Source organism: Danaus plexippus, assembly GCF_018135715.1.
Source record: "Danaus plexippus chromosome 3 unlocalized genomic scaffold, MEX_DaPlex mxdp_30, whole genome shotgun sequence".
NCBI classification, from domain to species: domain Eukaryota; kingdom Metazoa; phylum Arthropoda; class Insecta; order Lepidoptera; family Nymphalidae; genus Danaus; species Danaus plexippus.
The window spans coordinates 666,432-693,890 of record NW_026869845.1 but is presented as its reverse complement, the minus strand read 5'-3'; the positions used below and the strand labels follow the sequence as shown (position 1 = coordinate 693,890).

The following is a 27,459-nucleotide window of genomic DNA, read 5'->3' as shown; positions in this document are numbered from 1 at the left end:
TGGATAAAAAAAAAAATAGGAGTGAAGTTACACTAATTCGTGCCCATCTAAAATTTGGAATGCTTGTTTAAGTCAGATTATAAATTTAATCTTAAGAATTTTCATTGCTTCATAACTCCAAGTCAAGGTTCAACACTCAAAGTCAAAAGTCACAAAAACTTTAACGGTTTTCAGTGAAAGTGTAAGTTTCATTAAACAATTGCTGGAACAAAACCCGTTGATTAGATCCTAGGCAATAGAAGTTAACCGTCCAAGTACACGAACGGTTCAACGTCATCTAAAAGCTTTTAAATAAATTCAACTCCATGCAAACTTTAAACTAAGAGATGTCACCTTCTCTTCATTTATTTCGCTCTAAAAAAACTAGGTTTAAAAAATTTTTCAATATTTATGCTGTGATAAACATTTCAATCACCAATAATTCGGGGAGATGTGTGATGTGATTAATGTGACAATTTAATTGCACCCAAGATGAAGAAAAGGAACAAAAGCTGCAAAAGTCTTAGGACATTATGAAACCATCTCATTTATAATTCTCTGACACTTGTACCCCAAAAAATTTAGTGAGTTATTGGTGGCCAAGAGGTCGAACTCGACCGGACTCTAACATCTAAGCTACAGACATATAATTCCATGAAACATTCGGGTGATTTTTAAGAAATAATAAAAAGATTTGTGCAAATATAAAAAAATTGTATTTCGTTGTAATAAAATTCTAACAAATTTCTTATTAAAAATAAGATTCATAAGTAGCCAGGCACTGGAAATATTAAATTCAATATCACACAAATTACACAGGCGCGGACCAGACGTGACGACGTGGGCGCAGCGTCACGCACCGAGCGCCCTCGCCGCGGTAACGGTTACATACACCACATACAATTTCATATAATCCTAAGTACAAACAAACCGTGGTTACGTGACGGACCGATCGTTTACAGCTAACAAGTGATAACATCACTAATCAATTTTAACTACTTAAAATTAAGTACTCGAACATTGTAGCACCTTAAATATAATCAACAGATTCTTATTCATTAATTTAATCAGCAGATCAGCGACATTACAAGGAACATTACAATTTGTTTGAGCTTGACGTCTGTTGCGGACGGTGTGTGATATTTGTTACATTACAATAAAATTTGCTTCTGCGACTAACTGCTCCGGACTTGTGGTTATAGCATCGAATAATTAAGTAACAGCTCGGACAGCTGATGAGATATATTGTAATTGTTACAGAACGAAAACAATATGTCCTACCAGAGGTACGGAGGATTTAAATTTAGATGTTTCAAACGATTACTCCTAAAAAAATTTCGGAATGTATCGCCTCAAACCTCGGAGCAGTTTGTCACAAAGCTTACAGATCTCGTACGTTTTAAGAGTCGACATGTTGGTACGTTAGCAATGTTAACACGCTATTCTTAATAATTAATTGAATTAAATTAATAATAATAATAATTTAGGAGATTTTTTTTTAAGTAACTTTTGGTTTCTGCGAGAGTCAGGCACATTATCCCGAAAACGGGTTCTATTTTTTATATAAAAAACGAGTTTCTTCTACCACATTGCGTTATTTTAAAAAGTATATAATCTCTCTAGTTACACAAAGATCATTACATATTCGAATCGTTTACGAAGATCATTCAAAGCCTCATTCGCTCTCCTTCCCTTCCCGTGAATACTTCTTGTCGTATGCCTGGAACGGAACAACGGAGGTGTTAGAAATACATTCGGTTACGTATTAACGGATACCAAAAGTATTACGACACTTTAAAATGGCCATATATTATGTATTTTTTATAAAATCAACTACAACATATCTTTATGTATATTTGTCTATTGTCTATGGATACGACGATCAATCCATCTCTTGTGGTATATCGATTTTATCAATCATTTTTTTTTATTAACAATTTAAGTGCACTAAAACATATCAACAATCTGCGTGGGATTTTTAATGAATGTCGTTCTTATGTTTGTTAAATGTATTTTTTATAAATGTATGGAGTGTTGTTCTGATTTCTGAACTATTATATCATCGGATATGTTGGTATGTAAGAATATATTATAGTGTTACCATACTGACCTGTCACATATCACACAGTGTTACCATACTGACCTGTCGTATTACATATGTTACCATGTTTGTCTGTGTTACCATGTTGTCAGTATAACCATGCCAGCCAGTACACAACAGTATATCCTCACCGTCTTAGCCTGTCGCGCCAGCGCGTCGTACGTGGCCTTGCCCGTCTGCTCCGCCATCCCCCGCAGCACTCCGCCAATATGCTGCAGCAGCTTGTGAGGGTGGTCGAACTCGACCATGCTGCCGGCGTCCATCACCAACACCTGGAAAATATATTACTTTAATTATTTTATATGCATCAATATCTTTGTGGGACTATAAAGAGGTCTTAATTGTTATATGCCTGAAATTACTCATTAATCAACATATAAACGCGTGTGCACTGATGATATCGATGAACGAATTTTGATGAAACTTTTACCCTCTTAAATTATAACATAAGTTAAAACAAACCAAAAACAAACAAACAAAACAACAAATAGTGATGTATATTCAACAAATTAATATAACCTTATCTGAATCCATGACTGTGTGTAGTCTGTGGGCGATGGTGAGGACGGTGCAGTCGGCGAACTTGTTTCTTATTGTAGTTTGTATAAGAGCATCGGTTCTGGAAAGACATGTTTAATATAATTAAAACATTATTCAAATATTAAAGAAAATATAACGAATTATAAAAATGTTATAAAATTAAAAAGTATACGAACTCACGAGATTCATGAGTACATATTTTATCTACGGCCTTGTGAATGACGACAATTTTTCGCTACACATTTTTGTATAACAACGTATAAAATGAAATTGATGAGTTCGAATATTTATTTTAATTTATACATGTTAATGTTATAATAGAGAGAGCACGAAGCTTTGCACAGAATCTTTTAATGTTTCTTTAAATTTAATTTTTTTAATGTACATATTAAATTTGTCAATCGTTTAAAATTACAGCAACCAGTGTCATTGATGACACAGCATAAAGAAATTTGAAATATGGGTACAAAAATACTTTAAAGTAAAGAATTTCGGTTAGTAAAACAATTAAATAATTTAGAAAATAAAATACTGATATGAAACTTAACAAACAAGCAACTGCTATGATACAGAATTAGTTCTGGCTAAGGACGCTGACAAATGGATGACAGCGGATAGTTGTTTGTCAATGTCGTTCGTGTGTCAGCTTCCTTATTAATATAAACATATATATCATATATAAACATATATATCTCACTGTGGGTCAACGTTCGCGGTGGCCTCGTCCAACACCAGGAGTCTGTTCCGTCTCACGATGGCCCGCGCCAGGCACACCAACTGTCTCTGCCCCACTGAGAAGTTCCCACCCCCCTCAGACATACGTGAACTGAGACCCGCGGGTAACTCGTTCACGGCTTCCTTTAACTCCACCTAGTATGTACACATTCATATTACCTGTGTGAGTGTGTAGTGTACTACAATGAACTCACAAACTTAAGTCAATGATCTTTATTAGAGACAATTAAGAGAAATTTTGTAGAAAAAAAATGTTCACAATTTTTTTAAACTTATGATTATACATACATATCAGGGGTTATTTTGTCTATTGCGCACTTTGAGAATAAATTATTTTTTAGCGCCCCCATTTTTTTAGCTACTGTAAAACTACTGTTACTTATCCTAGGTAAATGAAAATGTAAATCACCCACCAGATTTCTACACAGAGCTCCCATTTTTATTGTTTCTCACCCCCCCCCCCCCGCTTAAACCTGCAGCGCCCACAAGGGGTCGTTATCGCCAACTTAGCTAAAGGCTAGTATATGTTATATAGATGTTTTACCTCCTCTAGAGCCCTCCAAAGTACTTGATCCGGATATTCGTCGAAGGGATCCAGATTGTGTCTCATGGTGCCGGAGAACAGAACAGGCTCCTGTGGTATGATGGAAATCTGACTCCTCAGTTCATGGAGACCGAGCTGTGACGTCTCCCTACCATCTATTATTATCTCCCCCTCAATTTTAGCTAATCTGTAAAGAAATACATTTCTTAAATTTACTTTTTCATATTAGCAACACATATCGATTTATTTAATTTGTTTCTTATCTGTAGAAAATACTGCATTTTACTTACATGAGCATCTCTTAATAATAATCTTGTTCATAGGTCGTAATAGAACTATTCTTAGTATAAGAGTAAGTTTCCGTTACTGACCTGAAGAGGGCGTTAATAAGCGAGGACTTCCCCGCTCCCGTTCTACCCACGATGCCGACTTTTTCCTTCGGCAGTACCAGTAAGTTGAGGTCCTTCAACACCGGGGGTTCCCCGGGCGTGTAGTACAGGAACACGTGTCTGAACTCCAAGCGACCAGCGTCTGGCCATGACGGGGGTGGCTTCTTACTCGGTTCAGACTCGAGAGGCGGCTCAGATTCTATGTTCGAATATTCTTGTATCCTGAACGTATGAATTTTCAAGGTTTTATATCGTTCCTATTAGTTATATATGAAATAATGAAAGCCTAAATTAATTTATCGAAATGTTTTCGTTGTCGATTTTTATATATCAGGTAACACTGTAACGCGAGCCGCTCGATACGCGTATAGGAAGAATGACTTGCTAATTTACAAATCACGAATTTATAGACATATCATAAGTCTCTGAGGAAAAGACAAAAGTTTGGAAAAGACAAAAGTTTGGAAATACGGAAGCTTTTAATAGAATTTGGTGAAAATCTCAATAATTGTTTCTTTAGTAATGTACTATATTCCAGCTGTCTACATTCCCAGTATTTTAGTAAAAGTCTTAATAAGAAAATGTAACTGCCGCTATATAAGGCGTGTACCTCTCAACGCTGGTCATCTGATTTTCCAGTTCCGTGCTCTGTCTCATTCCCCACTGGAACATTCCGGTCAACCCCATAGCTTGAGTGATAGCTAAACCAACCTTGCCACCATATTCCTCTACAAACATATGATTATCATTTGATGACATTTGATATATTACACAAACATATTAAGAGTTTTGATAACTAATAATAATATTTTACTGATAGCGTATTTACCTTGTCCAAACACGAGGAAACTGAGCGTTACTACAGCAATGTATATAACGCAAACAAGATCCAACCAGAAACCGAAGGCACGGGAGCTGGCTATGAATAAGTACCTACAAAAATATATCACATAATTATATTATATTTTAGCCCAAAATATAAAATTTTAACGAATAAAAAAACTAATTTTAATACACCCCACGTTTCGGTTACTTTGCAGCAACCGTGATCACGGGCAAAATAATAAAATACTTAAATAATTTCATTTAAATTAATGAATACTCGCGAGTCTCGGATCTCATTAATATTAATACATTGGTATAATTCACGGCTTACTGTATTAGCGCTAAGAAGCAATCTCTTCTAGATAACAATATCTGCTGTTTTGATACCAAAAAATATAAAGTTAAATACAAACAATTATATATATATAAGAGCTGTAGGTAAGTAGTACTAGTATATAATTATACATACCAGGCAGAGCTATGTAGGTCCTGATGGTTATCAAACTCTCTGATGAGAGCTTCCTGGGCACCGAACGCACGAATAGTGGTGATGCCTTGAAGAGACGCGTTCAGGTGAGAGAACACTGGACTGCGAGCTGGAATGTGTCGGGACAATATATTAGACACATATGGAATATACGACATGTAACAGGAAAACCTGTTGCTTAAATGTTAAATATGGTAACATTGAGATTTCATTTACAAAAAAAAATAAATGAATTTCTGTATGCGACAACCTTAAACTACATATAAAACAGGTTCCTTGTATATAACTTCTTCTGCGCGTATAATATATAAAAAAAAATAATAATGAACAAATTACTAGATGACTCACTCACACCCTCGAGGCGCTTGATGCTGCGGCTGGACGACAGGTAGAATATGCGAAGACCGTAGAAGATCAGACCTATGAAGAGTGTGGGGACCAGCAGCCAGAAGTTCACCACCGCTACCACCACCACTATACCGATCAGGGATAGACCGATCTGGAATTAAATGATATCAATATTAATCATATTATTCCATCTAAGTACACTCAAATACAAATATATATACACATGTGTACACAGTGTGTAAAAATTATTTATTGATATGATAAAAAATCAACAGCGACATCTGTAGCTTGTGTCACGGGATTTGAATTGACGTACATTATTTGGATTTGAATTTAAAAAAAAACAGTAGTTCAGTCTGAATTATGGACTGATAGTATAGTCTTAGACACATGAAAAAGGATATTATTATCTGTATGAGATACTCACTTGCAGTACATCAAGCAAGGCAGCCGGGAGTACCTCGTCGACCGCTCCCATGTCCTTCGAGAATCTGTTGAGGATTCTCCCCGATGGGTTGGTGTGGAAGAATCTCATCGGGGCCCGCGTTATGGAACTGAACATGTTGTTGTGTAGCCGAGTCGACGCTCGCATCGCCATAGAGAAGAACATGAATGACCGCAGCAGAGATATCACCACCAGCGACACCACCATACCTGGTGGTGACATATTTTATTAAACATTTGTTTTCTTAGTCATATTTGTGGTTAAAAATATATATATATTTAGATTTATATACCAGTATAAATATAAATGCAGTCGTATCTGGTTAGACCGGAACTGAAGTGTGCGTTTTCAAGCAGAGCCTGTGTGAAGTTTGAGGAGTACTGTAGCGGACCTGATGTGTTACTCGAGTCTAGTGTCCTTAACACCGTCTGTGGATGATCCTCCTCTTGATTCACCCTTTAGATGGAAATAACGATTATCTTTATTTAATTTATTAGTTCTTAATATTACTAAGACTTAATGACATGTTTCTATGAAATAAATAAATAGCCTGATCTTTTACAACCTATAAGAAAGCTCACCAATAACTGGTCCACCAATCGGAGCCAGATCCTAGCAACTGCGCCAGCACAGCCACCAGTACCATAAGAGCAACCATCAGCGGATGTCCGCTTGCACCCAGATAGGCGCCGTACACAGCACCGGAAACTGCACCAGCTGATCGCATTTCCGCTTCCTCCCTACCGCCCTCTGGTGGCGCCGTGGCTGTTAGGTTATCCACCGAACTGACCTGTCATACAAATATCAATGTGTACTATGTTATTTAATATGTTAATTGTAAATAAAATTGACATATAATCATCATAATATTGTAGAACCCTAACCGGATAAAAAATTAGATTGTGATAATTTATTTCCTTTTGTATGTTTTGAATTTGTATACAGTGTTATCTAAAGATTATGGTAATAAAAAATATAACTTAAGGTCTCATTTAATCAATAAATTTCTCGTCAGTTTGAAATAACACAACTCACCGAATGTATGCTCATCTGACGTTTCCTGAAACTGCCTTGGAGCATTGATTCCTCTGCCTCCACAATGGATTTTTCTTCCGGAGCCGGTCTCTCTTCCTCCTCTCCCCTCGCCAGTAACGTGGCGAAGTCCATTCCGGAAGCGCTGAGCGTTTCGAAATCACCCGCAGCCGCTATAGAACCATTCTTTAATATGATAATCTGTAATATAAAAAGTGAATGTTAAACGTCACACGATACCTGATATATTTCAGTGTCCCATAAAGTTTCTGGAAATTATTCCTTATATTCTCAACGTATGTCTCCACAGACCTGATCGACGTCTCTCAGGAACTGCAGCTGATGTGTTACAAGCACTCTGGTGGTGTTCTTGAGGTAGCCCACCACACACGACTCGAAGAGATGGCGGCCGACGTGCGCGTCCACGGCGGACAGAGGATCATCCAACAGATAGATATCCGCGCGCTTGTACACAGCACGCGCCAGTGAGATGCGAGCACGCTGACCTGAGACCAACATACAGTAATCATGTCCAGGAGATTATTCATTAATAAATTAAAAAAAATTCTCTTTGATTTTTTCTTGGTCTTACAGATAGATGAGTAATATGTATAAAAAATATATTTATAAAGTAATATTTTTTCCTACTTTATAATTCCCAATCAGATAGTAGGCAAAACAGTGAATCTTTATTTCTACATAATGTACATCAATCGTTATAAATGTCCCCCCCCCCCCACCAACCTCCACTGAGACTGACTCCCCTCTCCCCCACCACCGTCTTGTCACCGTGAGGAAATAGTGTGAAGTCTCTGTCCAGAGCACACCTCCGTACCACAGCGTTGTACCGGGGACGATCCATCGCTTGTCCGAACAGAATGTTTTGACGTACGCTACCTGAACATTCCATACTTATATTAGTGTACTAGTATTGTAAATATTCTTTTTTTTAATTGAAATTTTAGCATTGTAATGGAATTTCAGTGACTTTATTACATCTATAAGCCATATAAGTTCATCATCATGATCATCGGCCTCTAAGAGCCCCCTGCTGAGCAAAGGCCTCTTCTCATATAGAGAAGGTTTGAGCATTAATCACCACGCTTGCTCTAGACGGGTTGGAGATTTTTATCTTATAATTTGAAAGACCAGGTTTGTTTGTTTTTGTTTGTTTCACTATGTTTTCCTTCACCGTCCGTCAGTGGTGTCTAAATACTCTTAGAAAGTACATATGACTCGGAAAAAACACGTATGAGAGGCGGGCCTTTGACTTCCAGGCCACCACGACTTCATATAAATTATATTTCACTTATTATATATAGCACACGAACCTTATAATTTTATAAATGTCATCGTCACTAAGTATTAGTTTTTTTTTAATAATATAATCATTAGAAAGAATAATTCTTACTGACAAATAAATAATACAATTAATATATTACCTGCGAAAAGCCAGGGTTCCTGACTAGCATACGAAATAGTACCGCCGACGTGTACGCTGCCCGAGTGGAGCGGCAGTTCCTTCAGCAGCACATGTAGCAGAGATGACTTGCCAGCGCCAACTGGACCTATCACTGCTATTAATCTGAAAGAGACCATAATAAATTTATGTAACATAATGTAAAAATTATATGTAAAGAAAAAATATGCAGAAATATTCAAGTTATTGAGATATTTTTTTTAATTGAGATGGCAATTCTGATCTTATTTTTGACATTCTTGTAAAAAATGTAGTGAAGTAAAATATTAAAATATGTATTAAATCTAGTCTTCATATGTGAGACATTTGTTTTGTCATATTTAATAAACTAAATATAGTAAATGTTTCAGAGTCTCCAGTATTTGTATGGTTCAAGAGATGTTAAGTATTAAAAAGAAATTATAACTTTAATGATTGTCATTATTATGTAATTTGCATACATTAGCGACTTAAGTTAACAATAAATATTATAATATTAATTAAAAAAACAAAAGCATACTAGGAACCACCATTTGTTATATTAATAATTTTTCTTGTATATACTATATAATTCTATTTAAATCACAATTTATTTCGGGTCATTCTACCACAGATCATCTCGCTAACTGAATGTCTGACAAAGTCAGGGGTTTTTTGGTCGATAGCCCAGTTATCGGAGGTGGTTTTTATTAAAAAAAATTAAATTCGACCGCCAATTTGAACTCTAGGGCGGGAAAAATTAACCCATGTCCAAAAAAATTGGTTAAGGGACTCAGTTACTCACTTGCCAGGTTTCACAGTGAGTGATAGATCTGTGAGTGTATTCTCTGTGTGTGATGCTATCCACTTGGCGGTGGCGTACTTCAGCCTGATGCCCCTCGAGTCCTGTTCCACTCTCGTCGCCAACTCCTCGTCATCTTCCTCCGCAGACTCCATTGTAGGACCACCTTTACCTGGTGACCATATGATAACTTATCAATAACACTTCATACTAAGTCATTCGTAATATATATATCTAAGCTATGTTAGACTTACTACTCTATATATATATATATATATATATATATTTAAAATTTGTTTTTCTTTATCATACTTTTTGTAGGACAATGTTATCTGTCACTTTTTGTTGATGTGTTTGTATCTATCTATGTATTATTTAAACACTGTGAGCTACACTTTGGCTTGAGATGAGAACAGCACAAACAACGAATTAGAATATCACTAGAAAAAAAAGTATATATATATTTTTTATAAATACTGTTACTTATTTTTTTTTTCGGTTACTTATTACTTTAAGACTTTGCAGAGGCAGAGTTTAAATGTATTGTTTTTTTTTATATTCCGACCTATATTTAGGTATCTAAAGATTACCAAAAAAAGCAAATAAAATAATTTAATGAATGATGGCAATACAATGTCGCTTGACACTAATATTAGTAATGTAGGTCAGACGCCTGATATTTATTTTTCTTATCAACACTCATTCATTACCATAACCATAATTAAATTTTATTTTTGTTGAATAAAATTTTGTTGCTTGCTTCTAAAATATTAAGTATATATTATATGGATTAAAATAACTCAAATAATGACTTAATAGTTCAGAATTATATTAGGTTGAGTGAACGGAAAGTGACATTATCTAAATATTAACATAACTTCAAGATTAAACATCTGTTGAATAGCAAAAAAAAAATGATAATGCTTTTTTTAAATTCTAACGATTACTTGCCATAATAATGTCATATTACACCCAAATACATCCAAACAGCTCAAGACTAAATCTATTCCAGATAATAAAATTAAGCAAATAGGTACAATCTAGTTAGATAAAAATTGCTTAAACACACATCATAACCCCACACGTTACTTACAGTTAATAAGATTATAAACCTATATTTCGTGATTATTCAAATACTACTAACATTATATACCACACACAATGCCATTACCTGTAATAAAATTATATGTTCCTCAAGTATGGTCTATGACCAGATATTGATTTCAGAACGTACTATGCGCATTTATTACCAGACGAAATACGAGTGATCGTCATAAATTAGCGTTTCTTTAAAGTAACCAAAACGTTAGGCAAGTTATATAGCGATATAATAAATACGCATAGTATATCCGAAAATTAAAGGTATATTTAAATTTTTAAAATATTTTTGATATATTGATGTAAATAGTAGTAGGAGATATTAATAGAAATTCTTTTAAATGATTAAAATCGGTTAAAATTAAAAGATTATCAAACAAAGATTCCTGAAATACATACATAATATACACACACACACACACACACACACACACACACTATATATATATATATATATATATTTGACAAGTCACAAAACAAATCTATAAGTATCCAGTCAGAGCTTACCATTTCCTTTGGCTTCTGCAACCTTATTTTCCGGTTCATCTAACACTGGCTTTGAGTCTTTAGTTTCAAGATCCTCTTTGGATTCCATCGAAGGTCTCGGTTCTTCTTTGGCCTCCTTCGCTTTAGGTTTGGTCGAGGTCTGTATCTCAGCCAGACCTGGGACCGGCTTGCTTGTATCTTCATACAACATGAAATTCTGTAACCTTTGGATGGATATAGTCGCCTCAGCCACTTGTGCTATACCTGAAAATTGTTGATGGTGTTAGAAATAAATAGATTCTGTACATAAGATCAAATGATACAATATATTAATAAATGATATGCAATAAAGCTTCTTGTTTACAAACTTTACAGTTGGTATGATAAAAAACTATAACATAGTTTATAACTAATGTATATATATATAAATGTATACAGCCTTTTATGTCATACCTTGTGGGAAAAATACTGTCATGGTCTGTCTCAGTATGTTATAGAAGCTGGTGACCACGAACACCTGTTTGGCGCTGATCACATTATTCTCCAGCACAAAAGCCAGTATTGACACCAGCAGACATATCCTCGTGGTAAACATTATGAAAGACGTCAGGACACCCCGTATATATGACGTAGCGCGGATCTGTTTTATTTCCTGCCTGAAAATTATGTCGTATGATAATGATTTCGTTTGAAGTTGAAGCTCAATTAGTTATCATTTCATAAATATTCATCACTAAATAAAATATCCATGAGAAATAAATTTAAATAATTTATGTATGAAACGTTGATTGTCACATATTTTGTAATATGTATAATAATTAGTAAATACCTGGCGATAAATGCAATTACATTACATTAGATTGACGAAAAAAAAAGACAAAAAAAAATGTAAATTTTGAATTATCTATGAAGACTAAATGAAACTAATGTTTTTGTATTTTATTATTTTAAAAACTACACACCCCCGACGTTTCGGTTACTTTGCAGCAACCGTGATCACGGGCAGAGATGTCTCGTGATCACGGTCATTATAGAAACTAATTGTATTGAAGTATTTTAATTGATATGATAATACTTGTTGCCTGCGACTTTGTCCTTGTGTTAAAACGATAGATACGGCACATGTTTGATTTTGTTGTAGCAGGACTGAATTTGTGGATAACTTATAGTCCGGGTCTTACCGTGATATCTAATCAACATTAATATAAAATTTTCATATAAATCCGTTCAGTACTTTTCGCATGAAAGACCAACATACATACTTATCAACTTTCACATTAATATTAGTAGCAGTGTTGCTGGAATGGGTCAAAGCGTTGAAATCTTGTAGAATGTTTGTGTTATTATAGCCTAGCTGTACTTACTTCCTGGCCTTAGCGACCAGATCAGCGAACGGCTTCTCCCACGTGTACATCTTGATGACCTGGATACCGGAGAGTATCTCGTTCATCAATCTCACCCTCTCGTCAGTACGGATGGCTGTCTTCAAACGCAATACCGACGTACGTTTCCCCAAGTACGCTGTAAAAATTATTTCAATATAATGTTACTTCTTCTTACTCTTAGTAGAAGTTGATCTTATAACTGTCAACTAGAAGTTTTTTCATTTCATTCATTAGAAGATTAAGTGATTTTTTTTTAAATGTTAAAAACGCTGTATCTTTGTTATCTCGTTCACAACTAAATAGTTATCCGCGTGCATAGTACGAGTTTGCATCGTCAAACTAGATTCTAAACGTTTTCCGTTTCTTCTTCGATACTGTTATGTTAGAAGTTACGAATGAAAAAGTGTTAAGGTTACGGAACCTTAGCTGTATGTGTTGTGAAGATGTCAACTTAGACTAAGCATACATTTGAAATCCCTTCTGATGTGAACACGAGCATTATTTTAAAATATTATTGTGTATAATTAAAACTATGAAGGTCAACCTACGAGTGAAAACCTTTTTATAAAGAAGATTAGTTAATTATTATAAAGCATACAACATATTTGTGTGATTAATCGAATGATTAACAACTAAATAGTCTGTGTTGCCAGATATAGTCAAACTGGGACCGTGAGAAACTTTCATATCAAATATCCAAGCATAGTCCTTCTTCGAGGAGTAATTTGAAGAAAATATGATATTACACAGTCGGAGAATAGAAAAAACATATTTTTTATTGAAATTTTTAATAATAATCATATAAAAAATTCAACGGTGTTTAATTTAGTTGTTATGCAATAAATTTAAAATCTACACATAATTATCGTGCATTTAGTAACTGTCAGTAAACAGAAATAACAGGTTTTACTAAAAAAAACTTGAATGCATTGCATAAATAAATAACACGAATTATTAATGACATGTAAGAATAAAGTTATTTTATATTTAGAAAAAAAAAAAAAAGAATTTGAATAATCTATCTAAAAATAGAAATGCTAATTTTAGTCAAGCTCTTTATAATCTATGTTCTTATAAACAAGTGCTATATATAACGTTTCATTAATACAATGAATTGAATAAAGATTCGAAGTTTAAATTATTATTTTTTCTATATATATATATGGTTGATTAATTTAAGAGTGTAAATAAAGCTTTAATTACTTGACAACAATATCCGAATAAAAATAATGTGTACTATTTCATTTTTTTTAATATTTTCCTTCTTCATAATTTTGACTGTTCAATATCATATGAAAACAATAAAAACAATTTATGCAAACACGTTTAGATAGTTTAACCGACTACGGAAAATGAAGTTCTGTGTTAGGTCTGTGTCAGAGTTGATTATTTTTACGTGAGAATTATTGTCTAACAGCTTTCAAAATGATATGATTAATTAATAGCAAATTCCGCTTGAGATTATGAGGCAATGAAACTCAAGCTGAGACTGTTTTAGCGAGATATTAATTATAATTTGTTATATGTACAGACAGATGTAATATAATTTAATTTATTTATGAATGGCACATATTGAAAAATTATGAATCTGTCTGAGACTTCGTACTTTGGACTTGGGCCATAAATGGACTTCGGACTTTGTAGCTAGATACGAATAATTTGTGCCAAAGAAAGACATTACAACCGAACCTAACCGCCATCTATTGTCTGTATCACGTCATCAAACACTGTCCTATTCCCGTGGAAACTATAGAGGATTACGTAACGAATTCCAGTCTTTGTGTTACATTGAGTTAATAACAGAACTGTATGTAGCATCATTGGCAATGGGTGTAAGACAAATCAAAAACATCCAGACATAAACAGTTCCGTGCAAACTTTGTATATATTATGATATATAGATAAGCGGGAAAATAACAAGAAAACTAACAAAAAAAAAATACACAAAAACATATATTAATTAATGGGATGAAAGTTTAAGTAAATAACAATTAAAGTTTAGTGACATTTAATTGTGATATACTAAAACGCATATATTCTGTTATAATTTTCGTATAAAGGGCGTCTTTATCTTTGTTTTTTTTTTCAATTAGATCGTTGCACTATGCACATGACCGTCGATATTTGAATGTCAAAATATATCTGGTTATACGCTAATTGTTTATTATGATAATGTTATTATGCAATTAATAAACATACAAATAATATATATTTAGTTTATAAAACAATCGGTCGGTGATTAAGTGTGTACATGTGAGTTTCAATGCTTTTACGCTATATGACACGGTTATTACGATAACGTGGCACACGCATAATGTATGCATGCACACAAAAAGATAATTGATATAAATTGGAATTTACGTTTCAAAAAAATATTTTTAAAAAAGAGATATTTTTTAAAAATATATATATGTATTACGTTTCGAAACAAATATGCCATAATTGTTGTTATATTTAAAACTAGCTTACTCCGTCAACTTTGGTCGCGTGTGAATTGCGAATAATTGATAAGTGTAAACAGATCAGGGAGCTGTTTTTAGTACGTCACTATATTAAAAGTAACTGGTACTCGCGGTGGAGAGTCAAAAGACTTTTTTTTTCTACATTATGTAAAAAAAATTAATGATACTAAGTTTCTGTAGGACTTAGTTTGATGATAAAGCCTTCTTATAAATCTATTGATCAAAAGATAAGTAATTTTTAGATTGCTACCAAAAGTTCCTAATAAGTGTTTAATTACCACCTCGGCTTGATAATATAAGCAATGAAAAATTTTGACATTTTTTTTTTCTTTACTCACTTCAATAGACAACATACTGAACCCATCTTCAAGTTTCCCTAAAAATCCTACTATATTTTTTAATAACTTCTCTTAAGAATATATAATTCAATTTATAACAAATCTATTCTTAGTATATCTTTCAGGACCTATGTAGTCGTTGCCACTAGCGTTACAGCACTGCTTTTTCAAATAGAATTCGAATAGAAAAGCCTTGAACAGAGACGAATGTGTTAAAAAAAGGTTATAAATATTTATTGTAGCAAATATATAAACATATATTATCTGTTTACGTGACTTCATTTAATACCTATAAAAGTGTTATCAGTACGAATATAAAATCCATGGTATGGTTTCTAATGGACAATGAAATAGGGACTTTGTAGTTTTTACTTTACTTTTCTAGTTTTGCATTAATAAATAGTAACGCATGATGTGAATATAGTTGTGTGAACGAAAATTAGAAAATGTATACGATTTATATGACGATGCAGACACGTGGTGACGAAATTACTCATCAGGTTTCATGCGCCAGTATACGGAACACTCATCTACCTACATCCAAAAAACCATATAAATATTCACATTTATAATATAAGCATGACATTAACTTACCTTGCAAAGGTATGAAAGCCAGCATGAACCCAACACCGACCACAGCCGCCCAGCTTATCTCGAGCCACATGAAGTACGTCACGATGACCGTAGCGAGGGGTCCGATCCATAGGTAGTGAAGGAATATGACGGCCACGTCGAATCTATTCACGTCGTTTGATAGCAGGTTGACTACTTGACCTATTGTTGTCTCACCTAGAGCTGTTTTCGACAATCTGAGAGACTGGAAATATTGATCTACATTACAATCTTATTGAATCAATGCTGCCATATTTGAAGTAATTATGCAAACAAGGCTTAATGTCATCCTTAGGATATAAAAGAAACGTTAATGGTTTTAATTTAAGTCTATTTTAATTTTAATATCTATTGACAAGTGACACTGAGATGAATTTAAAATGAAGGAACGAACAAAAAATTTATCTAGAATGAGTAAATTCAAATGTACCATAACTTGGGAACAAAAGTACAGGTGGAGTATTTTAATATCCTTATATTACGGACACCAAAGAGTATGGGGTGCGGTATCTGTACACTATCATGAGACCGTTTGCTCGTTCGCCAAATATTATTATATATATATATATATCAATACATATTATAAAACAAAGTCCCTCGCCGCGTCTGTCTGTCTGTCTGTTCGCGATAAACGGAAAAACTACTGCACCGATTATCAAACAATTATCACCACTCGATAGCCTGATTCTTGATGAAGGTATTAATTTATTAAGTTTTTGTATTTACTTGTGTGTACATTAACGATATTTGTTAAAGATGTCGGGAAAATATAAGCCGTCTGAGAGCTTTTAACGAAAACACTGTCTAAAGTCTTTGAGATATAACCAAATAATATATGGTGGAATTGTGTATCTTGTATAGGTATACAGAAAAGTCCGCGGTGGTATATGTCTGTACCTTAAGGATAATATACTACATCCATTTTCAAACCTTTAAAAATTGGCTTTCCTAAAGCGTTTATTGAAAAGCTATTTACATAAATACGGTATTAAGTTTTATCAAAATAAATTACTTCGTTTTCAAGCCTACATCAGTATCTGTAAATTACTTTTTAAATCATTGAAATCGTGCGTACCATTTGAAAGTTATCATAATACAAGTTTAATAATTCTCAAAATAAATAGGCTATTTTATATTTTTTGTAAAGAGTCCATGCGAAGCCGGTGCTGGTACCTAGTATGTATGTACCTAAAGTAATTTATTATACACCATATTAAAAGTAAACGAATATAATAAAAAAAGATGTTGCTTAAAAATTCAGGTATACAAAAAAGCGGTCGTATATCTTAGCAACGATCTCTTCCAGACAAACTTATTATAACAGAACAAAAAAGTATTAGTTGAATGTGGTGCATAGAAATATATAATAAGAATGTAAAAAATAAGTAATAAAAATGTTAATAATTAATTAATTAAAATACATGTCCATAACAATGACGGATTTTACGAGTTTAATGTTTATAAGATAACATACATTCAATTAATGCAGTTGAATTATTTATAACAAATTATGGTTTTGCATTCATGAATAATGGCCCAGTTTGTAGCTATGCCGCGTCTGTGTGTGTAACACAAAAACATCATCTATCTATGTCAAATGATTCACAAACGAGGGGAATTCTCGCGGTCGGCCAACATACGTCATCAGGTGACATAAGAAAAAAAAAACTTATTCTATGAGTTACGATTAATAGATAAAAGATACTGGCATGTTATAAATACTGTATGACAATTACTATTCTTGTGTTACGTAACCTACGTGCTGTAGAGATACAGCCAATGAATAATTATTGACGTACGGTTTATATAAGAAAAGTAAACTTGTAATATTAACGCTCTCGAAACCAGGGTTTCCCAAATAGTTGAGATAGTATCTAATAGTTAATATTTACTTCAATTGTTACAATTTCATGAATATAGTTTATGAATTCGTTGAACCTCTTTCGTAAATGATCTCCTTTTGATTTTTTTTTGTAATGGTTAGAGATATGTCAATTAGATGAATTATATATATTTTTTACAAATATATACGTGTCACCATAGTTTTTTATTTGTTTTGTAAATACTTTTAGGTTTATATCAAAAATATCAGACATTTACAATTTTATTTGAATGATACAACGTGATCTTCAAGTTCGATAAAAATTTATCGCAATAAAACCTGCATGTGCTTCGTGTTTTTGTGTATTAGGATTCAGACAGAAAAAAAAGTAAAGGAATACTCCTTTAATCATACAAACAAAAAATAAAACCTTATTTACTTTAATTAAACGTAATGGCAATTATACTTTAATAATAATAAAAAAAATCATTGTTATATTTTATATTCCTAGAAAAAAAATACGATAAAAATGCGTTTATATGTAAATTGTGGAAGAGCTTCATTATATTTTGATATCAATAAACGAGTAACCAAAAAACTATACATTACATGTAAAAATCACGACGTATAACATACACATGTTAAATATATACGCGACCAACATTTAAATTTCACTTAAAATAGATATACTTAAATGGCATAACACAAACGACATACAAGTGACCTTACTACAAGTTTCCACGGTCACACTGCTTACAGAGCGTTTCCACTTGATACTGTTATGTACCAACAAATATTTATGTAAAGAACTACAAACGCACCGTATGTAGTGTGATTACGCAAGGTCATGTTGTGAAAAAAAAATTCAAATTTCAACTCACCTTCCTGTATATAAGCGAACAGCAAGCGACCCTGAATTTCATGCCCATGTGTAATATCGCCATCATGTATGGATGGACCACAAACACATTCAAAGCGGAACACAGCACTACAGCGCCAGCGTACATATACGCCTCTTGAGGTTTCATGGTCTTCTGATCTGGACTGTAATATTCCACGAGCTTGCCTAGGAAAACCGGCTGGGCTATGCTAAAATGTGTAACAATTACTCAACATTTGCATCGAAATATATACATATATATCCACATACATACAATGACATTACGATTACATATAGATATAACCCAATAACTATTCTACCGTATGAATGATGACGTCAGTTCTTTGAACTAAATACTCTAAATTGAACATACGACAAATAAATGACTGCATACAAAAATCTACATAACACATTCTACGTCCAATTCAAATGTTCCCCGCTCACATGGGCTGTGTCATATTCGATCTGGCTCGCATCACTTTGTCCTTCAACTCTGATAGACGATCGTGCATCAACACTTGATCGTCCTGTCCGAAATAGCCGATAAAAAGACCCAGCATGCGCGGCTGCTGTATGCTATATATAAATTATATCGCCATAATTATGTTTAAAAATAAAAATATATTAAAATTTTAAATAGAAAGTGTAAAATATCTTTAAAGTAACAGGAACGTGATATTAAACGCAGCTTATAGTACTAGGTTTGAATCGAATCATTCATTTTATAATTTCTTTAGGAATTCTAATGAATATAGAAATAATTATAGGATTAAATGTTCAATATAAAGTTAATTAAATTCTATTGATCTTAACAAGTTATGTGAGCACAAATACATTCATCATTATAACGTTTTGTAACTGCTTCTCGTCAAACAATAGTTTAGATTACATACCATCACGCTTACCCCGAGTTTGAATCGTCACACTACACACGGACAGCAACACTACAACGGTTTTAAATAATACACCTTTGCATAATATAACATCAAAATAGGCTTTGAAAGGGAAACCGGAAACGATGTGAATTTATTGTAAAAAAAAATGAGCAATAAACGTACTGAATAAAATTAATTAATTTTATTTCAACAAATTCCAGACGGTAAAAAGACGGAAACAGATACTTAGGTACTAATTAAACGAGTATATAAATTTTTGAAGTAGAATTAAATAAGCAACTTCCATATTACAAGTCACCTTATGAAGTAGAGAATTAAATCGAGGTCATATTAAATCATCTAAAATCTCTATTTGATAAAGGTCATTATGGAAGAGATTAGATATAATCTATTAAGACTATCAAGGTTTTGCGTTATAACGTTGAATATAGACATTTATTATACAAAAACCATTAACAATGCTATTCCTCAGCGACAGCTATGTTTTACCGTAAAATATGCCTTTACTTATATCTTTAGCCACCATGAAATACTATTAGCATAACTAATTCTTATTAGTTTTCCAAGATTGTAGCAATGTTTCCATTGAAACTTAAATACTCCAATTACTATTTCAGAGAATACAATGATCTTTATAACGGAGTGGGACAATGACGCTTAGACAATCGCTGCTTTGAACAACACTTCCTGTTTATATTACACTTATCAGGACATCCCAGCATCCATTCGTTCATGCTTTATATGAGATTCAATCAGACCTTATACTGAGTGTTGTAAGTGTCCTAAGAAATATCGGTTTCCGATGTTAGCTGTTTGTTACATAATAATACCATAAGAAAGGTTTCATATTCGAAGTTTAGGCATTTCATTGTTTTAATCAGACCAACCCAGATCTTTGAGTTCTCGATAAAACCATGCTTTGGACTTCGATGGAAGAAATGTTTTAAAAAAAAGATTTGGATGAAACTAAGGTTTTCTAATAGTACGTGTTTTTTATTTTATCATAACTACATAATCCCGACCTTTCCGTTCTTTTGCAGCAACCGTCATCACGTGCAGACGAGATGAAAGCATTCGTCACTTACTAGTAGCGAATATCTAGGCTATCATTATCTCCTTTGGATTTTTTTTTACACTAAAGAATCTAGTCATGGATCTAAATAAATAATAATCAGAGAGTGCAAACTTCAAGTGAAATACTGTACGTGGTAGGAGTTTAAGACCGAATTCTTCACCAAATTCTTTAATCATATTCCGCGTATGTTTTAAAAGCATTGCCTTAATGTAAGAGAACCCTTTTTCGGTTAACTAAACTAAGCCAGAATATTTCTGTGTCAAAACCTAATACATCCGCTGGAACTACACACAGCCAGAACGATCTTCAAGGATCATATCTCAGCTATTAAAACTATTAAATGAACTTTGTGCGTTCGCTCATTAACTGTCTCCTCCCTTTCAATTGCACACATGCTCAGTGCTATAACTCCAATAATATCTTAAAAACTATTAAATTGAAATGTATTGCACTTTATCCTTTCTATTATGAAAATGTGCTGCGTCGTCAACATCATGTACGATTAAAGAAAAGTAAACCACTTGTCCTCTTCATAGGTCTAGACTCTTGACTAATCTTAACTAGTTACGACATGTTTGAATCGTGTCTTAGGAAATATCATATATGAAACCTGACATTACTTATGAGACACCGTCTGTATTATGAGAAAAACCTTGAAGCAAAAATCTGCGAATTACTCTGATAACATATTTCTTTACTTCCCTAGGAAACATGTAATGGAACATATTCTTCAGATTCAGATTATTATACTGTATTCTGTTTTCTTATAATCGTCAAGTCGTTGTATTATTTATATTCTACAGCCGCTATGGTACTATAAGATTATTTTATACCTTAGATTTGATTTCCCATTTTCTTAGCGTGTGTAAGATTATCTGACGCAAGGTCGTCACTATAGTGCACCGTTCGTTGAGATTCGTTCGTGGTTATAAAATTTATGTTTGTTAAGAAAACTCAAGAGTTACTAAATTATTTGAAAATCTCATTAAATTTAAATTTGTAATGAGCCTAAGTAAGTAGCGTTAATTAGCTTAGGTCAAGCTACATGTATTCATTTTGAATGCAGTCCCAAAAAAGAAATATAATTAATGTATACTATTTTAAACACTGGATGAAAATACGTATAAATGAAAACTAGAATTTACGTAATATTATGAAAAAAAAAAACAGGCACAACGGGGAAGAAATAATTTGATTCTGTCATAATAGAAGTGGAAATAATAATTAAAAAACAAACATTATTTATAATTATAATAACATTTGTTTGAATAACTGAATAACTTTTTTGCTATACCAATCTTCTTTAGGGACAAACTCACAAACATCTCGCTATCTCTATGGTAATTTTCATACTATGTCATTTTTTCACAAACAATGGAAATAACGATGCCAGTCGACTTAATAACTTCCGTGAAATCTTCACTTTGTTCAATTGTTTTAATATATTACAATTATTATTTTTTTTTCATATAATTTAAATAACTTCAGCCGTACAAATTTTATACAGCATTCTCATACAAGGACATCTCATTCGAAATGATTACCGGCTGATATACAAAACTTAACAGACGTCGACGAAGTCTTAAACTAGTACGTTACATTACCTATTTATAAAGAAGTCCCAAGAACAAACGTCAGTAGGTATATTACGAGAGTAGGTATTGCCTTATTAGTAAAGGTTAAATTACAGAAGGTGAGGCAGAATGTTTTTTAACTAACACTTCATACATATATGTCTGTGTAAATTTAAAACACATAGTAGATACTTTCACTTAGTAAACCTCGTATTAACATTTAAAACGGATGTATTTTGATAATTTACTACAAAAAAAAAAGTAAAATGTATTCTAACATTAATCAACTTTGAGGTCACTTAATTAACATTCATCGATAAATTTATCAAAACCACATCGGTGCGACTATTTATGAATTAAAATCTAGAATCTGTGTGTTTGGTTCGACAATGGAACACGTGGTAAGAGTTCGTCACACTTTAAACGGATCATTAACAGTTTACAATCACAAATATTCACATATTATAGTATTAACGTGGCTAACGTACAATTGAATTAAGCGTACGTAGCGTGACGTTGTCCCCAAATCCTAAGCATACGGAATAGCTGATTAAAATATGATACATATATAAGCAAATAATTAATAAATAAAATTAGCTAAACGATATTATTTATCATATCCATTATATACATGATTTATATACAGATGTTTATCACAGTTGCACACTAAACGGATTTTAATGAGCCGTATCAAAATAACATATCATACGTTGAAATTGCCCTTATAGTTTCTAAGGGAAAACGGTATAACCCTCGAGTTTATAAGTCACGTGAGACAGTCAGTTTATGACGTTAAATTTCTGTTACAACATCTATTTTTAAACACACATTCGTTTCTTTCTTTATCCGATTCCAAAGTCCACGCGGAGCCGCGAGTTTCGACCTGTTTATTCAGGAAAGTATGTGCGTACTTAAATATGAGATTCAATTCTAAATTTTTATCATTGGTTTAAAACATGCGTGACCTTGAACTATTTGACAGAAATAGGTCAAGATGTTACTACTTACGCCATAGACTAGACGCAACGAGTTACAGAAAATATTACTCTTTGAATTCCACTTTGAATTTTTAACACAAATATATTTCTAATGTACAGATATTCCGACAAAACATTTTTTTTATTTAGCCATAATATATATGAATGTACAAAAATATAACATTAGTCTGTAACCTAAGGTTGCATATAAATTGCCAATTAAAGAATATATAATACGCAACATAAACGAATAAAAACCTGAAAAAGTTTTTGTCAGTAATAATCTTATCTTTTAAGATACATATATTCAATATCTAAGACAATTTTTTTTCTTAAATATATCTTTCCATATTAGCGCCATCATTAACCCTAGATTAATGTCAGAACAATGTTATTGACCTGATCACTATACGCTCGTTTTGACAGCGATCAATAAATCAGTGACGTCACCGCCAAAGCAAACTAACAATGTTGCCATCACCTTCAAAGCAAGCAGACAATAACCCTTAACGATTTATCTCAAAGTAACACTCGTTAAATATATTTTTATTTTATCGTAAAACACTCAACCGCAAAGCACTCGATTAAACAAACACACTTACGATTCAAATCGAAGGTACTTTACCTTATTGGTAGTAAACAGCCAATGTTACATAATAAATAAACCTTACATAAGCGGAAGTATTATTTAGGTGATAATTCTTTTCTAGGTGCGTTTTTCTTTATTTAAAATGTTTTTCTTTGCACGATAACTTAATGCTAAGCCAATAACTCAATTAGGTTAAAATATATTATTGACAGCTGGAAATATCTCTCTTATTATATATTATTAATATTTAAACTGTAATTTTATAATATAAGTAACTATTGAGGGTAGTTTTTTTTTTTGGAATAAAAAATTGGTTTTCTTAATAACAAAACTAATAAATGCTATCATTATTCTAAGAATATAATAATTAAAACGTTAAGCCATTGATCGTTGAACTGTTTATCCTAAGATAAAGTTAATACAATGGATTGTAAAATTAATTATATAATATTTGTACAGATAATTATATATTATTTTACAAAGACTCACCGTATCCCACACTCCATGAAGAATAGCACGAACCCATACAGCATGCATCTCGCTGCGTAAGCTCTTAGAATGACTCTGAGGAGACTTGGAGTGCGCTTGCCTTCAGCCCTGGCTACTTCCTCCTCCCATAGACGAGCGAATTTATCACCCAGAGGGCCTTTACCAGATATAAAATTCCGTTATCAATACACGTTATTCATTTAAAGTATTCAAACAAACCGGTTTTTTTTTTGGAAATATACATAAAAAAGGAGGCATTTTCTGAATTTAAATTTTTATGATCCTAATTTGGAAGCAAAATAGCCAAAAACTCTATTCAATAATTACGTAACTTTGCGCAAATCAAAAAAATCTCTTTTACGTTACAACACAAAACATTACTATCGTTAAACTTATTTGGTACATACTAAGAATAAGATCGTTTTTATATGTCGACTCAAACGTTTGATTAAAACGTTGACGCTAACGTTTCACTGTTCAAATTATAGTTTGCACCGTCAATTTAAACGTTTCAAGGTGTCTCAATGACAGATCGTCGTATGCGAATGCTTCTTAAGATAATGACCATTTTATATAGTGAATCTGTGTTTTTTCGTACTAAGAGTTTCAATGAAAAATATTAAACGGCTTCAATGTTACTTAAGTATTTAAAATTTAAATATCAAATTTTAAACGACACCTTTGATTTTATGGTCACGTGTGAATAAAGACCGATGCTATGTGTTTTATAATTGCTGGTATATTTCATAATAATATAAACTAAAATAGCTTTATATTAAAACTATTTATGTTTTCGTCGAAATCCAAATCTAGGCTATGTTCTGAGAAATATTGTAAGTGTAATAAAAATTGCTAAAACATTTGTTCTTAAACGCGTCGCTCGTCTCGCCTTTTTCATGGTAATTTCGAAGACAGTTTCAACTTCCATAATTATTCATTTTATTTAATTTTATTATTGTTAAAACACACTAAACGTGTGTTAAATTCCTGCTCACATAAGCGTTAGTATGGCTTTGTTCACAATCCATATGTATATTATTTAAATCTGCATATTTCTCTGAAGAGTATGAATAATATGAATATATATGTAACCTATCAATTAACATTAAAAAATATGGCTTTTCCAAATCTATAGTTCTGAAACTTACAAATGTAATACAGAATATAATTTGTTATTCAATAGTTAGTTGTATTCGGAGATAAAGTACTGACATTATTAGTGAAATAATTTGCTGATTCATTGTTAGACTGATCATAATTAATTTGAGTCACGTGGTGATGAATGGGATGAAAAACCTTGTTATGTTTCACACATAACTATTAAGAGCAAATATAATGTTGATGTTATAATGTATATATAAATTTATATATAATTTAATTAATATCTATGATATAATTTTAATTTCAACAACCAATTATTTTGCAAAAAATAATAGAAAATTCAAATATCACATCAATGATAAATATGTCAGACATACATATTAAAATTTACTGTTTACTACAGAACATAATATATTGGCAATTTTATTGGATTTGCAAATTGTTATGCAATCAATGCTATTTCTTGTTCTGAACATTAAATATTATAAAGTGGTATACAAAAAAAAATTTGCTGTTACTTTCAAACTGCTACAGGTGATGTTATAAGTTCATACAGAACATTTTTATTACAGATTGTTTATATATTATTTATAATGAAACCTACAGATGTAAATTACGTTGTGAGTATAAAATTAAGGGGATACAGAGAAACAGGATGCTAGTGTTCAGAAAAACAATGTTTAGAAGGAAAATTTACATTAATGTATATAATGTGCAATCTGGAATTATTTCATGGAACACTGTACATACCTATGTAAACTATTTAAATAACTTTAATTTAAGTCTTTTGTATGAATTTTACTCACCAGACGCATGCTCTTCCAGAGGCTGGTATAAATCTGATTCTTCTAGTTCTTTCCGTAATCCACTCCAAAACATAGGTAGTGTCCATCTAAAGAGGATTTTAGAATTGTTACCACTATTACAATAACAGTGAAATTTTATGCTTGTATTTACTTTAGAATGTAAGAATTGTGAATTTGTAACTCTAACTTTTGATTTTGTAAAATGATATTACATACCCAAATGTTAATGCTGAAAATGGATTTGCCTTTGCTCTCGGATGCGGCGGCCGGCCTTTTTTTTTGTTTGATTCCATTGTTGCGATTTACTATAAAAATAGCATGTTTTTATAGCAGAAGTTACATTATAAAAAAAATATATACAATGTAAAATTTTTAAATTCCTTTTAACATATTGTAACGATTATTATTAGTATTAATGCTGAGAGTATAGGTCCTATCAATTGCTTTAGAAAATAAATGTTAAGTAGATAAGTTAGTACTTACTTTGTTTATACTAACTTCTCATATATTCAAGGAACTACAAAAAATCTCATGGCACTATTTCAAATACACAAATTGCTTATGCTTTAATCTTTTGTGCCAATTTATTTTATTCCTACCCTTTTAATTTTGATTTATTAAAAAAAAACTAAAATTTGATCACGTTTATGGTTAAAAAATAAAGTAAAGTAATATAAACAAATATAAATTATTAAGATATAAATAAAAATATCACATAAACCAATAAAAAATAATAAGATCGATGGCACTACCTCTATAACCTAACTATCATTCAACACTACACAAAAAAAAATGATATTTGACGGGAGCTGACTACAATCACAGATTAAACAAAAATGTCGACGTTACAGTAGCGACTACTGTCAATGTTGCATAGTTTTAGTTAATATAGCATTATGAAAATTAATATTCCCTTTATATTATACATCCCTAGCCATGTTTTAAATAGACCCTACGTGCACAAAAACCTATTTTGATGATTTTTAAATTAAGTTTGAAAACATGACATCGATTTCTTTTTAACCTTCCAAGCAAAATTAAAGGTTATTAGATGGATGAGGATGTTTGTGTATGCGTAGCTCTTAAACGTATGGAGTAACTTTGATTCGTTTTTTTATTCAATAGAAAGCCTTCCCTGTGGTGGCTCTTATTTCTTAACTATTGTTGCTTAACAGGTGCAGTAATGTAGGAATATCGGCTCTTT

General features: G+C 32.3%; 1 protein-coding gene across 1 annotated transcript; it reads right to left on the bottom strand.

Moving 5' to 3' along the window:
* Positions 1-672: 672 nt before the first annotated feature.
* LOC116767666 (probable multidrug resistance-associated protein lethal(2)03659) lies at positions 673-27,029 on the bottom strand. The gene is made up of 27 exons (XM_061526910.1): positions 26,739-27,029; positions 26,472-26,560; positions 26,256-26,341; positions 24,349-24,505; positions 18,750-18,957; positions 16,029-16,251; positions 12,614-12,770; positions 11,703-11,905; positions 11,271-11,513; positions 9,669-9,837; positions 8,868-9,010; positions 8,170-8,322; positions 7,738-7,931; positions 7,429-7,626; positions 6,975-7,183; positions 6,686-6,849; positions 6,376-6,602; positions 5,949-6,099; positions 5,583-5,709; positions 5,118-5,221; positions 4,899-5,016; positions 4,271-4,510; positions 3,900-4,086; positions 3,318-3,490; positions 2,600-2,699; positions 2,212-2,352; positions 673-1,699 (listed from the first exon to the last, which is right to left on the bottom strand). The coding sequence occupies exons 2-27, from the start codon at positions 26,546-26,548 to the stop codon at positions 1,655-1,657; spliced, it is 4,197 nt and encodes a 1,398-aa protein (XP_061382894.1). The 5' UTR covers positions 26,549-26,560; positions 26,739-27,029; the 3' UTR covers positions 673-1,654.
* Positions 27,030-27,459: the final 430 nt, after the last annotated feature.

Excerpts from the sequence above, each read along its gene's own strand:
- LOC116767666 (XM_061526910.1), bottom strand. The coding sequence starts at position 26,548 with ATGGAATCAAACAAAAAAAAAGGCCGGCCGCCGCATCCGAGAGCAAAG. Across the intron at positions 26,342-26,471 it reads TTTTCAGCATTAACATTTGG|ATGGACACTACCTATGTTTT; the intron begins GTATGTAATATC and ends AATCCTCTTTAG. Across the intron at positions 11,906-12,613 it reads CTGGTCGCTAAGGCCAGGAA|GCAGGAAATAAAACAGATCC; the intron begins GTAAGTACAGCT and ends CATAATTTTCAG.